This window comes from Medicago sativa, chromosome 2 (genome assembly GCF_051527215.1).
Source record: "Medicago sativa cultivar Bolivia chromosome 2, Bolivia_mono, whole genome shotgun sequence".
NCBI lineage: Eukaryota > Viridiplantae > Streptophyta > Magnoliopsida > Fabales > Fabaceae > Medicago > Medicago sativa.
In genome coordinates, this window is record NC_140750.1 from 13,490,241 (window position 1) to 13,512,715 (window position 22,475).

At 33.4% G+C, this 22,475-nt stretch overlaps 1 protein-coding gene and 1 pseudogene across 2 annotated transcripts; one reads left to right on the forward strand and one right to left on the reverse strand.

The window, feature by feature from the left end:
• Positions 1-6,708: 6,708 nt before the first annotated feature.
• On the reverse strand, positions 6,709-8,439 carry LOC146944732 (F-box protein CPR1-like). Its single transcript, XM_085748801.1, has 2 exons — positions 7,070-8,439; positions 6,709-6,786 (listed from the first exon to the last, which is right to left on the reverse strand). Exon 1 carries the CDS (start codon positions 8,222-8,224, stop codon positions 7,082-7,084), a length of 1,143 nt encoding a protein of 380 aa, XP_085604927.1. The 5' UTR covers positions 8,225-8,439; the 3' UTR covers positions 6,709-6,786; positions 7,070-7,081.
• A 5,109-nt stretch (positions 8,440-13,548) lies between these two features.
• On the forward strand, positions 13,549-15,682 carry LOC146944733 (F-box protein CPR1-like; annotated as a pseudogene). The gene is made up of 2 exons (XR_015026054.1): positions 13,549-14,865; positions 15,403-15,682. The product of XR_015026054.1 is annotated as an F-box protein CPR1-like (transcript).
• Positions 15,683-22,475: the final 6,793 nt, after the last annotated feature.

Genomic DNA, 22,475 nt, shown 5'->3' on the forward strand with positions numbered 1-22,475 from the left:
GGTTTTCCTGCTGGCTTCTATCAAAAGTCGTGGGATATTGTGGGAAGCTCGGTTTGTGATTTTGTTCGTAGGGTTTGGGATGATCCGAGTGGTCTTGCAATGGTAAACCAAACAGATATTTGTCTCATCCCAAAAGTGCGTCAACCTGAATTTGTTAATCAGTTTCGGCCTATTTCCTTGTGTAATACAATTTACAAGGTTGTCAGTAAAGTGATTGTAGAAAGATTAAAAAGTTGTATTCCAAAGTTGGTGTCTCCTTATCAAACAGGGTTTGTTCCGGGGAGAAATATTCATGAGAATATTATTGTGGCGAAGGAAATGGTTCATAGTATGCACAAGATGAAAGGTAAGAAGGGTTACTTTGCTATCAAAGTTGATTTGTCCAAGGCTTACGATAAAATTAGTTGGGAATTTATTTGGAAGGTTCTGTCAGAGATTAAACTCCCTGTGAGGCTAGTAAACGTTATTATGCATGCCGTTACTAGTGTTGAAACTAATGTTAAATGGAATGGTGCTAGAACGGATTATTTTCGCCCACAACGCGGAATCCGTCAAGGAGACCCAATTTCTCCGTATCTGTTTGTGCTATGTATGGACAAATTATCTCATCTTATTTTGAATGCAGTGAATAACGGAGAATGGCATACTCTAAGAGCCGGAAGGAACGGTCCAATGGTTTCTCATCTTATGTTTGCAGATGACTTATTGCTATTTGGTGAAGCAAGTGAATTACAGATGAATTGTGTCATGAATATTCTGAATTCTTTCTGCAGAATGTCAGGGCAGGAGGTGAGCCAAGAGAAAACTAGTATTTTGTTCTCCAAAAATGTGGGAAGAAATATTCGGGAAAGGTTGACTCAAATTTCTGGTTTTAGAGAAACAAATGATCTTGGGAAGTACCTTGGAGTCCCGTTGAATGGTACAGCACCTAAACGTGGAGACTTTCAGTATATTGTTGATCAAGTCAGTAATAAGCTTATGGCCTGGAAAGCTAAACAACTTTCTTTTGCAGGGAGAGTTACTTTGGCTAAAAGTGTAATGGAGGCAATACCGATTTATCCTATGATGACAAACAAAATTCCAAAGGCGTGTTTAGATGATATACACAGATTGCAGAGGAATTTCATTTGGGGTGAGACTGATAATGCGCGAAAGTACCATGCTGTTGGTTGGGATGTGGTAACTACACCAAAAAGGATGGGGGGTCTTGGATTGAGAAGGTTAGATGTCATGAATCAAGCGTGTCTGCTTAAGCTTGGTTGGAAAATTCATACAGGAGCAAAGGAGTTTTGGTGTGATGTGATTCGTGGTAAATACGAGTGTAATGATTTGAGTAATGGTGCGGAGATTAGGTCATCTGACTCTAGCTTTTGGAAAGCTATTAGAAGGTTGAGTAGTCATATGATTGAAGCTAGCTTCTGGACTGTTGGGGATGGTTGTGATATAGAGGCTTGGAGACATGCTTGGATCAAGGAAGGGTATTGTATAGCAGATGACAATATAGCAGTACCGCAGGAATTATGGGAAGCTAAAGTCTGTGATCTTGTTGATTCAAATGGTGAGTGGAATTGGCAAATTTTAGGTGATTGGTTACCAAATGATATCAAAAGGAAGATAGCTGCCATTCTTCCTCCAAATGAAGCGAATGGTAGTGATGAGCTAGTGGGTATGGGAAGTACTAAGAAAGGATATTCGGTAGCTGAAATGTATAGCACACTGTGTGATTTTCCTTATGATGATATTGATGTGAATTGGCAAAAAATATGGAAGTTAAATGTTAGTGAGAGAGTTCGGCACTTTATGTGGATGCTAAAGCATGATAGGTTGTTAACAAATTGCAAGAAAAGTAGGATGGGTCTTGGCCATTCTATGTGTGCTTATTGTGGTGACGTGGAGGAAACAAGTTTACATGCTTTAAGGGATTGTCCTTTGGTGCTGCCATTGTGGAAAAGTCTTATCCCAAATGAAGCCAATAATCAATTCTTTATGAGTAACTTGGATAATTGGATTAATCTCAATGTAAGTCATGATACCGGTTGGAGGGGGGATAGAGATTGGAAAGATATTTGGGCCATAACATGCCATTGTTTGTGGACATGGAGGAATAAGGAGTTGCATGAAAATAATTTTGTTAGACCAATTAATCCTGTGAATCATGTTTTGCAGCTAGCAGAAGATTATTATCAAGCAAGAATGGCCAACCGAATTACTTCCAAGAGACAACATGTGATAGATTTCATTAGATGGAGGCCACCACAAGTTAATTGGGTGAAGTTAAATACGGATGGCGCATGCAAGGGTGGAAATATAGCTGGTTGTGGTGGTATTATTAGAGGGAGTGATGGAGAATGGATTGGTGGTTTTGCTAAATTCATTGGCGATTGTAGTGCGTTCGTGGCGGAGCTTTGGGGAGTGTTGGAGGGTTTGAGATATGTGAGAAGGATGGGATATACAGCAGTTGAATTGAATGTAGATTGTGTTAGTGTGGAGAAGACTATAAAGGAAGGTGTGACAGATAGTCGCTTGGGTAGAGCATTGGTTAATAAAATTCGTCGCTTATTGGAGATGGATTGGAACGTTGTTGTTTCTCATTCTTATCGAGAGGCCAATCGGTGTGCAGATGCTTTAGCCAACATTGCTTGCTCTTTGGATTATAATCTGAAGATATATGAGTCATGTCCGACTCAAATTAGACATTTACTTTTAGCTGATATTATGGGGATTGCTACCCCTCGGTTAATTTCTATGTAGTTTTTCCTTGTTTTCGGGCTTATGCCCTCATTTCTATCAAAAAAAAAAAAAAAGGGTTATTTCACATAGCTAAGTACTCATTTGTAATTATGATATGGAAGGGTGGTTTATGACATATTGCAGGTAAATACATATTTGATGACAATAAACTTTCTACGCAATCTTTTTCCAAATCATGTCTAATAATATAAAACATTTGAGTGAACCTATTGCACTTATTCTAAATTCTAATATATCTAAGTGAAATACCTTTCCTAAAATCATTCAGTCACCGTTAGTTTTTGACATAAGTAGCTTGGAAAAGATTGTGAAATAAAAGTTTTGTAATAACCTGCAGATGCAGTTTAAACGTTGATATTTGGTCCAGCAAGAATTTAACTTTCCCATTCAACCTCCAAAAGCTATAAACGTGCAAATGGTATATATCAACAAGATCTACAAACGAGCAAGCAAAAAAACTAGCAATGTTTAAATTAATCGAAGTAGACGACAAAACTTTGTCTATGATAATAGTTATATAAATAAATGTGAAGTGTTTTAGAATTTAGAGACTTACAATAATGAGAAAGGGGCGGAAGTTCAACGGTAAAAGAACGTCTCAGTCTGATGCTAAAGGATTCAATGTGGACACATAGGAATTCAATACCCCTGAACAATATTGGAATAATTACAAATGCAGATGGATTCAATGTGCCTGAACAGAGTTATTCACGCATTAGAGTTTCTTTGCGATTTGGGTTTCGTGTGAGGGTTATTTAAACAAAAGAAGGTTTTCATGTTGTAGCAAGAGAGTTTCTGCGTGTGAATAAGACTTCGAAGTGATAAAAGGTGGTTCAGCGAGAGATAGCGATAGGAAAATTCATTAATTGAGTGAGAATATAGGGCAATTTTCTATCTATTTCTGAGCTTCCAAGGGATAAATTCCCTTGGATCAAAAGCTTGAAGCTCTATAAGTGAATCACTTTCGAGCCAAAAGTTGAACTAACCTTTAGAGAAAAGACAATCTCTACTGCTACCATGACATGGTGAAAATAAGCATGTAGAGATTAATAATTATTCCCAAGGAAGGAAACAAAACCCATAAAAGTAGCGTGCCTATTTCGAAAAAAACCAACACGAGCCTTTGGCTAAACCATCAAAATTACACTTCATCCAAAGATAAAAAGGAGGATGCTAGTTGACTTGCTTGATACAAGGAATGCCACCCTAAAATGATTGAGAATATAGAATTTTTCGATAGGAGACACTAAGCCTTTGGAATAGACCCATGTCAAGGAGACGGACGAGTGAATCATTCAAAGAGCTTGATCAAACAGAACCGTTTTGTTCTGAAAACGAAAAGATTTCTTGCACATCCAAGTAATCTAGATAATATCAATAATGGCAGCCAGAGCCATATCCATAATTTGTGAGTTCCAACAGACATTAATAGATTGAAGAGTATGGAGAAAGATCAAATTATCAAAAGCATGATTGAAATTTGAAACCACAAAAAATCCAATACTAGAAGAATGTAGATGGGTCACAAAATTAGTAGTCAAGTAGGCTGCTTGCCAATAATTTTTCAAAAGTAAACAAAGCAAAAATACAATTCGTGTATGGTTGCCAAATGTAAAAGTTACATTATAGTTGATGGTAAAACCATATTAACATGCAGATACAAAATCACATACATCTGGAATACTTGTTGAAAGATACTTGAATCTCCTAACCTTTTGATTTAGGGTTCGATCTCCGGTCAGTGTGCATGAAAAATACTTGTTGAAAGATGCCAACGATCATTTACACGGGGAGGATACATTGATTTACACAAACAAACATATAATCTCATTAGTGAATGATCTTACTTGTCAATGACCTTTTGTGGTCTTCGCTCCAATGTTAATGTGACTATTAACTTACTTGTAACCTACAAATTTTGTGTTATATAAATATAATTCAACTTACATTATGAAAGTCACACGGGAAGAAAATAATACAAATATTCTCATATTCTAAATATTTTTCTTATCTTCCTCTTTTCAATTCATTTCATAAACTAATTATATTTACGCAGAAAATAAAATTTAGAATGGTAAACCATCATGTTAAAAGTATTTTTTTTTTATCTTTTTTTATCGTTGAATAATGTTTTTCATCTTAAAAAGTACAAAATAATCAAATTTATTTACTAATTAATAATAATTTAATTAGAGAAAGGGAGAGAGAAGGAAATAGAGATTATTCCTTTACAACCCTAATTCATTGAGCTTGTTTTTGAATTTTCCATGTGTGATTGACAACACCTCTTGTTTTTTCTTTCCTATTTCCACACTCAAGCACAAACTTGTCTACAATTATATGCTTCATCTTTTTATATGCCTCAAGTCCCCCTTACTCAAATACCTTATTATTTTTGTCTTGTTCAAACATTCTTCAAAGGGTGGCTTGAAAAGTGAGGAAAGTGTTTCTCATGATCTAAAGTAGACAGATGCTTGAAAATCTTCAAAACTAACAAATTAAAGTTCATGGTATTACTCAAAATAACGATCGAGACAACTTAGACAATGATTCAATTGGGGTCGGTTAAACAAAAACAAGAAAAATAAATATAATTGTTTTAAAACTCAACTTATATTTATTTTCTCTTATTTTTGTTGAATCATCATCAAAGTAGAAAACATTTTTGTTGAATCAACATCGAAGTATAGACACTACCAAATAAAAAACATCGAAGAATAAAACCTTAAACTTATCATCAAAATTTTGAAATTTTTGTAAACATTGATTCCTTACGTAACATGTCACACGTGACACTTCTCTACCTTAACAAATTCCTTTTCAAAACCTCATGCATGCCCTTTTTCATCAACCTGAATAAAAATTTCCTTCCAAAGCCTCCTATGAGTTCCTTTTTCACTCTGCACTTGTAAATGAGCATTCTTTCTACCTCTATTACCTTCATCTTGTTTAAAATAACCTTATTTTTAAAGGATTCTTTTATGACACCAAATAAATCGAACATGAAGTTTAAACACTTGCAAACACTAAACCCTAAAAAGAATGTTGCTAAAGAGAACCCATAAAAGCTAAAGCCATCAGAAAATGAAGAAAGGTAGTAACCATTATCACAGTATTATTTTTGTACTTAAACTATAAAGTAAAATAAAAAAGTACCTTCCAAAATCATACAACAACACATTTCAAAATTCCAGTAATTATAAGTGTCATTCTAACATTTGACAAAAAGACTTTTAAAAAAACCACAATATAATTGTATTATCCTTTCAAAACAATAGGTTTCACTATCTCATATAAAATAGTATGGAATATGAAAATTATCCAACTAGTTCTATCCGTTGCCAGAATTGTTTTGCATAAATTTATTCAACATTTATGGATGATAATAAGGAGTATAAACTAGAAGTCATGTGGTAATCTTTCTTGCTTACCAACAGAAATAAGAAAGAGAAACAAATTCCACATTACTAACCATTGGTTATGCAGAGTCAATAATGATCTAAAACAAGTCAAAATTGTCCCTAAGGTTTATGTTAAAACTTAAAACTCCTAATGATAGCTTTAAACAAGCAATTTTAATTGAATCCAAATACTAAAAATGAAAATAGCAAACCAAAATGAGATTGTTGCATCTAGACATCAAAATCTTCACTTAGTCTGCATGCTTGCCTCATTCGAGAGATCACAAACACAAATATTCTAAGTCGACCATTTTCAATATTAACATATAAATTGATGGTGATATGATGCATAAAATTAAAATCCATAAGAATATATAAGAATCTATAATAATTATCAAGAGCATCCAAACCAAAATCCATAAAATAAAACAAGAACAAAATCATGGAGGTTATCACTAAAGCAAATTTCTCTTTTTCAAAGTTCTACAACCATAACTAAATCGTCAAAAATCATATTTTCAATCACAAGAGGGACAACTTGTGCATCTGGTTTCATCTGCAATTCACTCATTCTTCCTTAGCTTTCTTTCAACGTCAATTTTGGGACAAGAAGGGCAAGGTGACTCAATTTAACCTATAATAAAAAGCAGTTGTGTTATTTCAAATCAAAATACATACACCATATGTGACAATATATGTCTATCTCTATCTCTCTTACGTTTTATCTTCTACAACTTACACAAATTTTAAGAACACACAATAACTATAGAAACCAACGGTATTTGATATCAAAATTTTGATGTCCAAAATTTATTTCTTAAGAAAAAGTTGAAGTGAGTATATCATATGATTAGACCGTTAAACTCAACGGATATAACTTATACTGGGCAGAAATTTTGATAAACTATAACAAGTACCTTGGCTTGCTTTTACTTTCGTATTTTAAACTGGGGCTGGTTCTCCTTCCTAAATTTATTGTTATTAATAGGCAAGGAAGGTGGTAGAAGGCTTCCAACGTAAATCATAGCTTCATCGAAATTAGGAATTCCTGGAACACAAGTAACTTTTTCACTCTTGAGATCATACCAAAACAACTTCTTATAATCAGTCTTAAAGGCATCAGCCCAAGACAGCTTCGCAGATTCTATTTCCAACAGAACTTTACTTCTATCACTAGAATAACCTAAAGGCTTCAAAGATCTCAAAGATGTATTAAAATACCATTCATCCAGAGTGAACAATTTACACCAACTATCGTTTAATCCATATTCTTTCATCACCCAAACATCAACTTTATTGATTATGTATCTCCTAGAATTAGTTTCATATCTCACAGTGATACAAAGACAACTTCCCAAATGCGAAACATCAATTGTAAATATCTTTCTTTTAGCTACTTCTATTTCAGGAAGAGGAACCTCGTTGAAAATCTCTTGTGTTATGTTAAATGCGAGGATTATATACTTACTGCAGCCCCCAGCTACTACCCAATGAAGAGAATTCTCAACGAAAACCCCTATGGTTTGAGTAAACTTAATAGTGTCCGACAGACTGGGAAGTGCTTTCCACGAGTTCGTTTTTGAGCTCAACAGTCTCACCTGTGAACGGTAAGCGTCGTAGAGAGAGGAGATTTGAACGAGTTTGTAATCATCGGCGAACGGATCAAAAGCGAAGCCACGAGCGACAAAGAGGTTGCCATAAGAATGAGGAAGAGTGGGATAAGGGATGAATCGATGTTTACGGATGATAGGATTCCAGAGAGCAGCAGTTTTGTCTTCGTCGTTGGAGATGCAGAGGAGGCCGTTACATGAACCAAGGAGAGAGATATATTTCTTCAGAGGGTGTTTGAGTGGAATTGCAGCGGTTAGGTTAGGGAAATCGAGTTGATGGAGATTGGAGTTGTGACGGAGGATGAGGTTGAAATTGAGGGAGTTTTTGAGGTGAAGGTTGGTGAAGTTGTGGGAATCGATTAAGGATTTAAGTGATTTTGAAATTGATCGGAATCGGAGGAGTGATTGTACGGGTGAGCGGGAAAGAATTTCAGGGAACAGTTCCGACGGAAGATCAGCCATCGTCGGAAGGTTATAGGGTTTTTCGTTCGTTCCTTCCTTCCTTTTCTTCTTTTTTTTTTTTTTTCTTTTCTTTTCAAGTTAACCTAATGATGAAAGATTCAATCTTAACGTAAGTGAGAAATCTTTCGTTCTTTCTTCTTCGTACGTCGTTTATTTTTTTATTTTTTTTTGTGTATTGTTATCTAATTTTATTTTTTTTCAATAACAAACTTAGGAAGTGGATTGACCCGTTCCATTTATGTCCCCTCCATTGAAGTTTACTTAGATGATTTTTATTTTTTTTTGTGTATTGTTATCTAATTTTATTTTTTTTCAATAACAAACTTAGGAAGTGGATTGACCCGTTCCATTTATGTCCCCTCCATTGAAGTTTACTTAGATGATACGGACCGAGGTGCACTGACAAGTTGGCAAGAAGACCCGTCCAACAAAATTATAATTTCTAATGCATTTTTTTTTTTTTACAATTTTGTTGTTATAAAAAAATATATTGTTTATGTTTTTTGAGGGAAAATATATTGTTTATGTTAAATAACACAAAAATTGACATCAAAAAGATTTGTGGTGTTCTTTCAAAAAAAAAAAAGATTTGTGGTGTAAAAACAAGCTTATGAGACAAATCCAACACCATCGACGTAATTAAAAAATACAACATCATAATTAATAGCAGCAATGTCACGATTATAAATCCAATGACGTTAAACAAGTTCCAAAATAAAATCATTTCATCAACATAAAACAAATCACAAAATAAATCCAACAACCAAGAAGGTGGAGCGGCGGCAACAATGAACCCTATATGAAGCACAACGACAACGGTGCAATTTTCTCTGTCTTAGTAATAAAGTTTCTTTCTCAGTGTCTCAACTTTAACGATAGATAGATCATTATTAAAAAGATCCTAAATTTATTTAAGTAATAATTGCTTTTTTTATCGTGTCAGTTTATGATGGATTATTGAGCCGCTCCACTTTAAAAAAAATTGGATCCATTGAACAAAAAAAAAACAAAAATTGCAAGTTGACGAGTGGCAGGTCCATCAGTCACGTGTTTTGACAAGTAAAGCAGAGCAGAACAACTAGAGGGGACGAGTACGAAACTTCGACTCATCCCACCAAAAATAACAGGCTAAACGGACTGGATTGGTGGGTTGAGTCCATTTTGCCACCCTTATAAGAAACCAATGTCCCAAGTTCACTCGTCTTTCCTTCTTCTTGGTTTTTTAACCAACCTAGTAAAAGACATGTGCATTTGCACAAGTCGATAATTATATAAAAAACAATTACATTTGTAATATTGTGAAATGTTTAAATATATTAAATGGAAATTATCAACATTAATGTAATGTATCTATCAATTTTTTTTTCTTCTATATGCAAAAATCTATTAAATATTTACACCACGTCCGTTGTGGATTTTGTTTGCTTAAATTTGCGGAAGCAAATTGTTATGTACCGATATAAGATAGTTGATATCATAAAATTTTGAAAACTCATAACTATTTTCAAAATATCAACATTAATGCAATGTTTCTATTAAATATTTTCCATTTTATATGCAAAACCTTGTTAAATATATGTACCGCACTCGTTGTAGATTTTATGTGCTTATATATGCGAAAAACAAATTCATATGTACTAATATGAGTAAGTTGATTTGATAAATTTATAAAAACTCATATTATTTTCAAAATATCAATAGTAATGTATTGTTTCTATTTAATATTTTTTATTTTATATGCAAAACATTGTTACTTTAAAACTTTTTGAAGCCATTACTTCTAAAAAAATCAATGTCAAAGGTTAAACCTTCATCTACTAAAAAAAAAAGAAAGGTCATTGAACTTGTCCCTATCTCCTCTAGAAAGCCAAAGTCTCCCTTTTTCTCATCATGGGAAGACAGTCCAAATAAGAGCAGTGACTATAGTCCCTTGTTCTCACCATGAAAGAAGATCTCACCATGAAAGAAGATCAAACGCAGTTGCCACAGAGTGACATGGAAAGCAACCAATGCTACATTTCTTAAAATAATATTTGCAATTCTACGAACAATAAATCAACAAAATATAAGTACCTTTCTGAAATCTATTTTTTATGCTATTGAGAACAGTGGCGTAGCCAGAAACTTTGAATAGCGGGTGCACTATATATATAAATTTGTACCATAGCCATCATCTTAAATAATTTGGATCTTAAACGATATAGACGTCGATGTACATACAATACTAAGACGTCGATGTACATACAATACTAATTTAGAGGCCGATACCAATTTAGAGTAGTCATTTTCGTCTCTAAATATATGATGTGTTATCACTAAAATATTTGAATTTTATCAAAACTATGAGCACATCTTCAAATGTTTCATTTGTTATTAATTGTACAGACCAAATTGATTAGTGAAAAATATATATAAAGATTAACTTAACTAACTAAAGACACATTTAAAAATCAAAATGACTAATAATAACTAAGGTTTGTTTTTGTAATTTTAATAAAAAGATTAATAACTCATTTTGATTCAAAACCTGAAGTTTTTCCATAATATAACATTACATAATCATCATACATTAATTATTAGGAAAATGAAACCAACACAACAGAAGGTGTTGAGAGATGCAGCCAAGCGTTTTTGTTTAAAGGCTCCATAACATCTTTTTGGTAAAACTTTTTTTAGTATGTATTTATTTTGTAAAAGCAGTGCAACATTTCTTATCACTAAAGAGTTCTAAATAAGCATTAATAAGAACAATGTATCTTGGGCTGAATTATTATTCAAAATATAAACGATCATGTTTAACCGAAGAGGAACTTGTTACCTAGGATTCACAGTTGTCAAGGGAGTTCTTACCAAAGTTACCACCACACCACATTTAAGTAATCCCATAAAGATAGAAAATTATACATACTCTATCACAAAATAATCAAAAGCTACGTTCACCTAAACAAAATATCAAAAAGTGGTTCAAAGGAAAATGAGTTTCAAGAAATAAAAAATATATAAATCTTATCTCTACTAACTTGTACTACAAGGAACTAGTGTTTGTGAGCTTTCTCATTCTCTATTTGTTCATGGTGCAATAATTGGTCTGGCAAAAGCTGCTATTTTTTTAGCCGTGTTCAACATTAAGCATGGATAGACATCTTCCAATTGAATTGAAATCTTCTCCGTTTATAATTTTCTCCATTTCTTTTATTTTGAAAGATAAAGACATAAAAATCTTTAAAAAAAATATACAATAATTAATGATTGCGGGACGTATTTACTGAAAGCATTTACTATCTTTTTTTGTGTCTATTTCTCTTCAAAGATTTTTCTAATTACACACCCCATATATTCTTGGTTACAAAATGATAAAATTACACTTAAATAAAATTTAATTTTCAAATTCACCCATTCACCCAGAAAACTAACGCCTCTTACTTCTTTCCTCTTCCAAAACTCAATTTAAGTAGGTCATGTAAACTGAGTTTAAGTGCACATACTAAAAGTTAAATTTTGTTTTAACCTCTTCTACATTGTTTAATGATTCTACGTAATCTTATTTTAAGTATGTACATGTAAACTCAGTTTAAGTAGGTTATGTAAACTAAGTTTACAAGAACCTGCTTAAACTGAATTTAAGTTAACCTCAACAATGTAAACTAACGTTTAACGCCACCATCAAATAAACGTTGGTACAGTGCATAACATATCAAGTATGAACCTTCCATCAAATCACTTACTTATATGCAATCGAGTATGTATGAAAGATGTTTTGATTCACTCTTCAATCTTCTGTAGAGATTGATTGAACATCCATGATTGTTTGTGAGTGAAAGAGGGTGAAATTTTAGAGTGACAATGAATGAAATTAAGGTTTTAAGAATTGTTTTATAAAAGGGTCGGCAATATTGGTATTATTGTAAACTTTTAAGTAAATTTAGGTGTAACCAGAAATGCATGGGATGTGAATAGAAAAACTCGAGTCAAGATCCTCTCCATTTTGTACTCTCTCTATTTCTTACATTTAGAGAGATATAGACTCAAATTTTTTTGAAAAAAGTAAAAACTAATTAATGATGGTGAGACCCACTTAGTGTCTATCTCTCTTCAAATTGTATACTCAATTTATTTTATCAAATGAAGAGGATCCTAACCCGAAAAACTCATCTTCAAATTGTATACTCCATTTATATGCTTCTCCATTTCTTCCATTTAGAGAGATAAAGACACAAAGTTTTGAAAAAAGTAAAAAAAAAAAAAAAAAATAAGCATGGTGGAACCCACTTAATGGTATAAACTACATCTTATTTTTTGTGTGTATCTCTTCTAAATGGGTTCGGATCCTCTACATTTATAAAAATAAATGGAAGATGCAATTTGGAAAGAGATAGACACAAAAAATAAGTAGTGGATCTCATCACTAAGTGGGTCTCACCATCATTAATTATTTTTTTATTTTTATGTGTCTTTATCTCTTCAAACAGAACAAATTGAGAAAGTTATAAGTGTCTTGTTAACGAGTGCATCCGTGACACTCTTTAAGTATTCTAAATTAAGAAATTATTTATTAAGAAAGTCAAATAGTTCAATTTCAAACTTTTCATAAAAAGTTACTACCTCCGTTCCTTATTAATTGTCACTTTTAGAGAAAAAATTTGTTCCTATTTAACTGTCACTTTCAAAGTTCAATGCAACATTAAATATTGTTTTACCAATATTACTCTTAGATATTTATTGCGGAGAGAGAAACAATGAAATACTATTAAATTAATAAGGCCATTGTAGTAAAAGTAAAAACAATTGTATCAAAAGTAGTAATTTTTATTGATGGTCTTGGTTTGTGTAAATGTTAAAAAGTGACAATTAAAAAGGAACGGAGGTAGTACTACTTTAGACTCTTAAAGAGTGCCCCGGAAACACTCGTTAACATTTTCCAAGTTATAAATGGAGAAGATCTTTACCCCTTCTTAATGGCGGCATCCTACATTTGTTTTCATAAATGGAGAGGATATTTACTCCTTTACTCCACTCCCATGAAATTTGTTGGGCAAATAAGCCCCGTGTTGTGTCCCTGCCAGTGCCTTTGAAACGTGCCAAATTAACTACACTGGGGCATATGGAATGTTAGTGCAGGTAAGTAGGAAAAAGGATGGCTATTAGTGGATGGGGTATGTGGGGAAGTTAAACGAAATTTAATGCACTTAGGGTAGTGGAAACAACCAACAATGTATGGTAATAAATGAATGGGAAGGAGGGAGGGCTGAAAACTAAACCTAGATGAAATCACTTCTTCCTTTCAACCTCTTCTTTTTTGTTGTCATCTAAAAAGAGAGATGCAGAGAGAGGAACGAAACTAATGGCGTGAACCCTAGTCCATTCAGGTTGTAGAAATACAAAGAAAGAAAGAAAGAAAGAAAGAAAGAAAGGAGAGTAACGATAAACCCTAGAAACAAACTTCCTTCCAATGGCGGCTGATCTTCTGCCGGACATACTCGCCGAAATCTTCTCCCGCATACCAGTAAAATCACTTCTCAGATTCCGATCAGCTTCGAAATCACTTCGATCGCTAATCGATTCACACAAATTCATCAACCTTCACCTCAAACATTCCCTCAATTTCAACATCATTCTCCGTCACAACACCAATCTCTACCAACTCGATTTCCCTAAGCTAACCAAATCCATAATACCACTCAGCCTTCCTTTCAGCACCAACATCGATCCTTTCACGCTTAACAGCACAATGGCTCTTATTGGTTCATGTAATGGCCTCCTCGCCATCTACAATGGCCCAATGGCTTTTGCACATCCTAACGACGCAACTGAAATCACAATCTGGAACCCTAACACCCGTAAACATCGGATTATCCCTTTTCTTCCTCTTCCTATCCCCCTAACATTCTGGAGTCTGAAAACATCGATCGCGTAGGTGTATGCATTTACGGCTTCGGTTTTGATCCTTTAAACGGAGATTATAAACTCCTTAGAATCTCCTGGTTAGGCTCTCTACAAAACTCTTTTTATGATTCACATGTCAGACTCTTCAGCTCCAAAACAAACTCGTGGAAAGTAATTCCTACTATGCCCTACTCTGTTTACTATGCTCAAGCGATGGGGGTTTTTGTTGAGAATTCTATTCACTGGATAATGGAAAAGAATCTTGATGGGTCAGACCCTTGTTTAATTGTCGCGTTTAACCTAACACTTGAGGTTTTCAAAGAGGTTCCTCTTCCTGCTGTTATAAGAGGGGAAAAAGTTAATAGTAATCAGAGTTTTGACCTTGAGGTTGCTGTTTTAGGAGAGTGTCTTTGTATGATTGTGAATTATGAAACTACTAAAATTGACGTTTGGGTGATGAAAGATTATGGTTCTGGAGATAGTTGGTGTAAAATTTTTACTTTGGTTAAATCGCGGTTCACTTTACGTTTGAAATCTTTGAGGCCTTTAGGTTATTCTAGTGATGGAAGTAAGGTTCTATTGGAAATAGATTGTAAGAAGCTGGTTTGGTTTGATTTGAAGAATGAACAAGTTGTTTATGTTGAAGGAATTCCTAATTTGGATGAAGCTATGTTTTGTGTTAAAAGCCTTGTACCACCTACCTTCTCTGTTGATAGCTGTTGGAAGAAGGAGAATCGTACAAGAAAGAGCAAGAGAAGGTACTTCTTTTTTTATTATCTGAGTTTTTGCTTTGCATAAGTTATATTAGTTTAATGGACACTCATCATATAATATATGTACTTAAACTCTATATTAAAGGTCAAATTGAATTCTTCTCTACCTTTGTTTATGTATATGTGTTTGACATAGTGTGTATGCTGGATTTCAAAAGAAAGAAAAAATACAATGCATGCCAAGTTTCAGTTTAATAGTTGACCTTGTGACTAGCTAAAGAATTTGCAGGCTTTTTTTTTCTTTAAAATTAGATTAAAGAAAGAATTTTGGTATGAATTGCTTTTTTTATTCATTGTTTATGATCTTCACTCCTAAATAATTATTTTTACAAGCTTATTTATGAATGTTGAGACTATTCCACCTTGTTGTGAAATGTAAACAGAAGAAAGTTGGCCTACCATTAAATTACTCCAAATTTATGCATAGTTCCTTTGAAAAGCATGGTTTTTTTTTTTTTTTATCAACTATTCTTTTTGTGATATTGTTTAACTTACTTCGATGTGATTCATTTCTTTCTACAGGGACGACTTCTTGTCCGGAGGATTTAAATTGAGATTGTACGGGTTGGAAGGAAGGACCTATGATGTGCAGCAGCTGAAACAAAATACTCAAATTGTTTCTTGTAATGGAATTAGTCTGCTTGGTTTGTGAGAAGTTGAATTGGTAATGAATGGAGCTACACTCATTTTTATCTCATTTTGAATTGTATGTCTGAGATCACACTTATCCCTCTTGTTTGGGGTGTGAAGAATTTGATGATGAATTGTATGTCTGAGATCACACTTATCCCTCTTGTATGTCTGTGAAGAATTTTTATCTCATTTTGGATTGTATGTCTGAACCTTCATAAAACACATCCATAGAGGTAGATTCATTGTGCTAGCCATTGTTAACTTTGACATCAACATCAGTAGGTAATATCTCATGATCCAAAAGTCCATCTGTTAGAATACAATGCCATAAACATGCCCAATGGTAAGCATATTACACCTTTGGAAAAGGATTGATAAGTTAGATAGAATGATTTAGAAACATAGTTTCAAGGTTGAGTTTCTAATTCGATATAAGTTGATTGTGTTGTTTGGTATAAACATCTAGAACATAGTTTCAAGGTTGAGGTTCTAATTCGATATAAGGTGATTGTACTGTTTGGTATAAATATGTACACTACAAGAAATCATGCAATTAGCCAGGAAACTATGCCAGGGGCAGACATCCCTGGCAAATTTGCCAGGAGCAAGACCTTGGCATAACCCCTGGCTTGCATTTGACAGGAGCAACCTGCCATCACCCCTGGCAAATTGAAAGGGCCCACTTACTTTTTGCCCTTTTCTTTATTATCCTCACCCAAATATCATTTTTTTTGTTTTAATAATTCTATCCAAAGGAAAAAGAAAGAAAAGCCGTACTATCTTTCTTCCTCCTCAAATACCTTCGCTCCACTCTACTCCTTCAGATGCCATTTTCGGCCGCCACAAACACCGATCGAAAAAACAAAGACCACTTTTGAAATCCTTATCACCTAAGCTTTCTACTGATCCGAATGATTTCGTGATTTGAACAATTTCGTCTTCACACATTTTTTCATCCAACACGGTATGAACAGCAAAACCTTTCTCTTCTTCCTTTCCTCCATCGCTGCCTGGCCCCAACCAACCTTCTGTGGTTCTCCTCCTCACCGGGCTGGGTTCAACTTCTGAAGTTCTGTCAGGTTTTAATTCCTTCTCCTTTCCACTCTCTAGGTTTTCATATCTTTCATCTTTGTTCTATTTTGTTCAATTGTATGTCTAATTCGATTCTACTGCTGCTAATGTCTGTTAATGGGTTGAAGAAATGTTTAATATCCCCAATTTTGATTTCCCAAACCCTAATTCTGAATGTTTAAGTTATTGAAAGGTTTGTGTTCATAATTGATCTATACAATGTGGTAAAGGATTAAAATATATAGTAATTAAATTGGGTTTATTTCATTTCTTGTAACCACGTGAAGATGTGATGACATTTTTCTCATTGAAGTTTCCTATAATCTTTATATGACGACATTCATGCAGTATCATTGCACCATGTTGATTTTTCAATTTAATTTGTGACAACTATACTTAATTTTGGGCTATAGATCTATAAGATTAAACTTTTTGGGTTTTTTTAACAAATAGTTTTGATTGATTAGAGATATAAAGAGATTCAGTTTTGATGAGATAGTGAGGTTCATGTTGTTAAGGCATCATGAAATACATGTATCCTGCAAAGATTTGAAACATGAAATTTTAGTTCTTTTATCATATATGGTATCTTCTTTTATCATATATGGTATCTTGACTCAAACTGTAACTTGGCCTTGATGTCCTGTAGTTTTGCATGTCCTTTTCTAGTCTTTATTCATGTGGTGATGTGTTATTATATCTTAAGTGGGAATTCTAGCATTAAAGAATGTAATGAAATATTTCTTTTTAATAAGAACAGTTTGTCTAAGTATTTGTTTGTATATCCATGGGGACCGTGCAATTATAATGTATAATTATGTTAACATGGCAGTCTGAACTGAAGTAGTGGAATCAAACATAGTTGAGGTAGAGATTGTAGTTGCGACATTGCCAATTTCATTTAATTTGGAATCAAATACTTGCATGTTGCATTTAATTTGGTTGATATAGATTAGGTTGACAGTGGCTGCATTTCTGTTAAATGGATTAAAATAGCACACATCTTTGAAGTCTTTCAGTAGCATTTGATTTTAGTGTTGATTCTGTTTGATTTTAGTGTTGACTATATAGAGAAATGTGAATTTAGAACAAAACTTGTTATAGGTAATTGTCTTTCATATCTTTGCTTCAAACACTTGGAACATTTAGATGCTAGTCTAGTCATTTGTGAACTTAGCTAAGGATCCGTGAACCATTAGAAGAACTCCAAAGTTGTAATACTTAAATTTTCAAACTCTTATATGGGATATGTTATCTTCAGATGGGAAACTACATATTGTTAGAAGAACTGCAAAGTTGAAAATGAATCGTTTTCTATCTTGAAATCACTTTGTTGTGGATCTATTGACTTGGTTTACTACCCAGTTAGTTTTTGGGTTGGCCGGTATTTTTGGCTCTGCTGTGTTTATGGGGTTTTCTCTGTTAGTTGAACTGCACTCTGGTTCCTCTTTAGTTTGGAGTAGCTTCTTTTATCGCCTTAGTCGCTTCAGGCTGCTGCTATTTCTTTGTAGCTGATGTTTTAGGTTGTTCAATTGTTTTTCTTTTTATTATTGCTATAGTTTTTTGCCCATGAATAAGGTTGTGATATTTATAATATTTTATTTTTATTTGGCATGTTAGAGGTCAGTGATCAAAACTTCAAGTAGCCAGTTCAAGCAGCATGCCTATGGCTAAAAGGTTGAAGACAGATGTAGCTGGTGGTTCAAACACCGATAAAGTACAGTGGAATTTATTCTTTGTCTGAAACAACCTCAAGTAATTTCAAATGAAGACACAAGTAGTATGTTCGGTATTTTATTTTTTAGGACTTTTATATATTTTCTGATTTTTGAAGAAGCCATCAAATTAAGCATGTAGTGTTTGTTTGATTGATGATTTTAAATATGCCAAATTCAGATGATTTTAGTAATTTATGAATTAGAAAGCTTGTGTTTAATTTTTAAAGAATATTATGTTAAGTTGTTTTTGATCAAATTGATGTTTAATTTGCAAATTTATCCGTGTATTAAATGTGCCTGAATTATGTGTGCTATTACTTTAATTTGCATTGTTAAATACTTTTTCTAAAACAAATAAATAAAAAAAAACAATTTAAAAACGTTTATTAAACTTATTTTAATAATTAAATTTAATTATGTTTCGTAAAAATAATTTAAAATGTTTTATAAAATTATTTTAACTATTAAATTTTAATATTTTGATTTTTTTAAACAATTAAAAAATGTTTTTTTTTTAAAAATTCGTACGCATTTTGCCAGGGGTTAACCCCTCACAGATCCCCTGTCAGCGTTTGATTTGATCTCTAAAAAGTGGGTCAGGACGCGTCAGAAAAGTTGCCAGGGGTTGTACTAGGGAATGGGCCCCACGCAATTTGCCAGGAGCTAAAGCCCTGGCAGGGTCATTTGCGATGAGCAGATTTGCTGGGTATTCTGCTCCTGGCAAAACTCCTGGCAAACGTCCATTTGCCAAGGATTTCTGCATTTTGCCAGGGTTTCTGCCCCTGGCAAAATGCAACATTTCTTGTAGTGGTAGAACATTAAAACATAAAATGCAAGACTAACATCTGTTCAGCATCATTACTCACCTATAAGTACGTATAAGAAACTTAAATCCTCAAAGAGAACACCGCTATTTGCGTACAAAATAGCTTGCATTTGTTTTGAAGTAGTTTGTGGCAGATTCCCGGGATCATTGAAAATATTCTGTTCCATAAAGTGCATTCTATGAAGAATAATATGGGATTCCTCAGCTTTGTTTTTTTCTAGTACCATTTGTACAAAAGTAGAAGTTTACAACTTATGCATTGGCATACCAGATACTGTAATGAGGATCAGAATCCCACAACAAGCCATCTCCAAAAATAAACAAACTTAATTTAGAATTACTATACAATTACAAAATAAATGGAATTAGATAAAGAATGTTGATACAGTACAAGTAATTCTTATAATATAAGTAGTCACAGAAAGTAACTTTTGCACCATGGCATTTACATTATGATTTTGTTTAATAACAAAAGGAAATACAAGCAAGTTACGATTACAATAATGCATAAACCGCAATTTCATAATCACCAGCAAAAAATGATTATATTCGTTAGCTCAGGTGATTCAACAGCTTCAATAGAACTAAAATATAGAATAATTCAAAAATCACGTTTATACTCGAGAATGTAATAAACTATGCTTCTGTAACATGCGCAGCATGATTATAAGGTTAATTCAAGATGTTTTCTAATTCTAATATGATAGTAATTTCGAAAACAACAGAGAGGGAGATCTTTGAATTTAATTGCAGAAGTAGCAAGTACAGACCACAGAGAGTTTCAATTACAAATATAATAAAGGAAAATATGGACTATTCCATATCCATATTTTCTCAAAGATAAAAGCAGAAGATCCTTTTAGAAAGGCCAGAAGGAGAGAGGATTCCACATCAAATTCTTCACACCCTAATTTGAGATTATTACACAAGAGGGATAAGTGTGATCTCAGACATACAATTCAAAAACTCAAACTATATTTCTAGATAATTATCGGCTAATCCATACCCAATCTGAAACATATACATAAATTTGAAACTAAGAATTACCTATTAAGGTTCTTTCAAATTGATTTCAGCAGAGATGTTTCATTGTGTGAGAGAGGAGTTACAAAAGTAAAACAAGACATAGATCATACTTTATATCCAATCTAAACTATGCATTTTAAAATTGTGTTACTTGGCATTTATACATTACATTGAGGCTATACAATTTTTTCACATAGTTGCTTATTATATGTCTATCAAGTTGGCTTTGTCCGCCTCCTCCTGTTCTCTCCGAAATACTTCCTGAGCTTATTGAGCAAGCAAGTTGGCCTTATTAGCTCTAAGGCGAATGAAACAAGCATCTATGATCTATCTATATGTCAATCATCCCAGCATTTGATTATCCACTTGATAATTTTTTATAACAACTGGATAATCTTTTCACTTCTCGGCTGGAGTAGGCATCCCCATGATCACCCGAGATATAATATCACGGGTCACAGTTTGCGGAACAAATATCATCCTGCATGTGGGATATAATGCAAGTGAGAAATTCAAATCCAAATCTAAGACAACTACACTATAGAGTCAGAGAGAGGTGACGACTGGTGTAAGAAGTAAAATACTGATGATTCAGTGCTAAAACTCAGTAACCTAAATTAGATAACCTAAACCAGTAAGCCATAGATGAAAATCATAAAATTGAATAGTCAACTTCGGAAACCAAGTACAGCTAATAAATAGCTTCAATGTATAGAGCATGTCCGTATGATGTATCTAACTTCTGACCTTTATACTCAGCCAATAACAGTGGCAATGCAAATCTTTTTCAACCCAGTTGAAGAACTATTCAGACTTCTAATTCATTATCTTCCTATGCTACATTTGTCTGAAAACGAAAATTGAAATGTCTTTATATTTCATCAAGGGATGTCTTGTGTACCTGAGAACAACTTAAAAGAATTTTCAAACATATTGTTTAAGAAGCTTTCCTGTATATGAAATTCTTGACCTTCTGCAATACCAAATTAAAAGAATTCTAATTTCAATTGAGAAAAAGACAAGACATAATGCATTAGTTAGTTTCTATGGGGAAAAGTTGAAGAATCTTGATTTAAATTGAGAAAAAGACAAGATATGATGCATACAGTATAGAAGAGCACCAACAGCAATAATTTTCTTTAACAAAAGGAGGTCACTTGAGTATGAATTTGTCCTCTATAATCCATTCAAAGAGAAAAACTAATGCTAAAATTTCACTAGTATAACTTATTTTTACAGAATAAGGGAGTACATAAATGTGCAGAAACATAACTACGAAACAGAATGCGAAAATGTGCAGAAGTTGGAAACAACCAGAAACGCAGTGGCAAAATGAAATTATGCAGCAGCAAGAATGTAATATAGTAGAAAATAACTCAGGATAATGCAGTAAAGAAATGATTAATAATAACAAGCTGTATAGGGATAACCTCCTATGCCAAAGTTACAAAATGATCATGATAAGAAAAGAAATGTCTTTATGCATTATGACTTGAACCCGTTACCTTTCAGTCACGTGACAACAACTTTGCCATTAGTACAAGGGAATACACTTGGGAAAAATAAAAGAAAAGAAAAACTAAAAACTACCTAGACATTCTTCTGCCAAATTAGCTCTTCGCTTCCACAAGAAGCACCATGCATTCTCCAAACAAGTCGAAGTAACCGTTGAATAGTTCAGGGCAGAAACAACTTAGACCCTCCCGATTGCCAGTGTTTGCTAAATCACAATTCCTTCCTATACTACACAAGTTTCATAAGCTCCTTAATGTTTATGTTATTGGTTATAAGCGGAGTCAATGATAATCTAAAACAAGTCAAAGTTATCCTTATTGTTTATGCTAAAACTTAAAACTCCTAATGATATACAGGGGTAACTTTTCGAACAAATAATTAGAAGAATTGAATGATCATTGATCTGAGAAGAATTAAAACCTACAACAGTTATTTCTTTAAACATGCATCCAAATACTAAAAATGAAAACAGCAAACCAAAAAGAGATTGCTGCAACTGGATACCAAAATCATTACTAAGATGCTTGCCTCACTTTAGAGTTCACAAACACAAATTTTTTAAATCAACCATTTTCAATATTGACATGCAAATTGATTGTGATATGATGCTCATGCTTCACATGTCTATGTCATAAAGGTAGAAGATTATTATATGCTTTTATCAGTTCACTAAAAATAGTGATATATCAGTTTTATACAAGAGGGATAGTGTGATCTTAGACAATTCAAAAAGAGAGATAAAAATGGGTGCAACTACATTCATTTTCAATTCAGCCTTTCCCACGAAACAAGAAACAACTTGAGCA

Coding starts and splice junctions, on each gene's coding strand:
- LOC146944732 (XM_085748801.1), bottom strand. CDS start 8,224: ATGGCTGATCTTCCGTCGGAACTGTTCCCTGAAATTCTTTCCCGCTCA.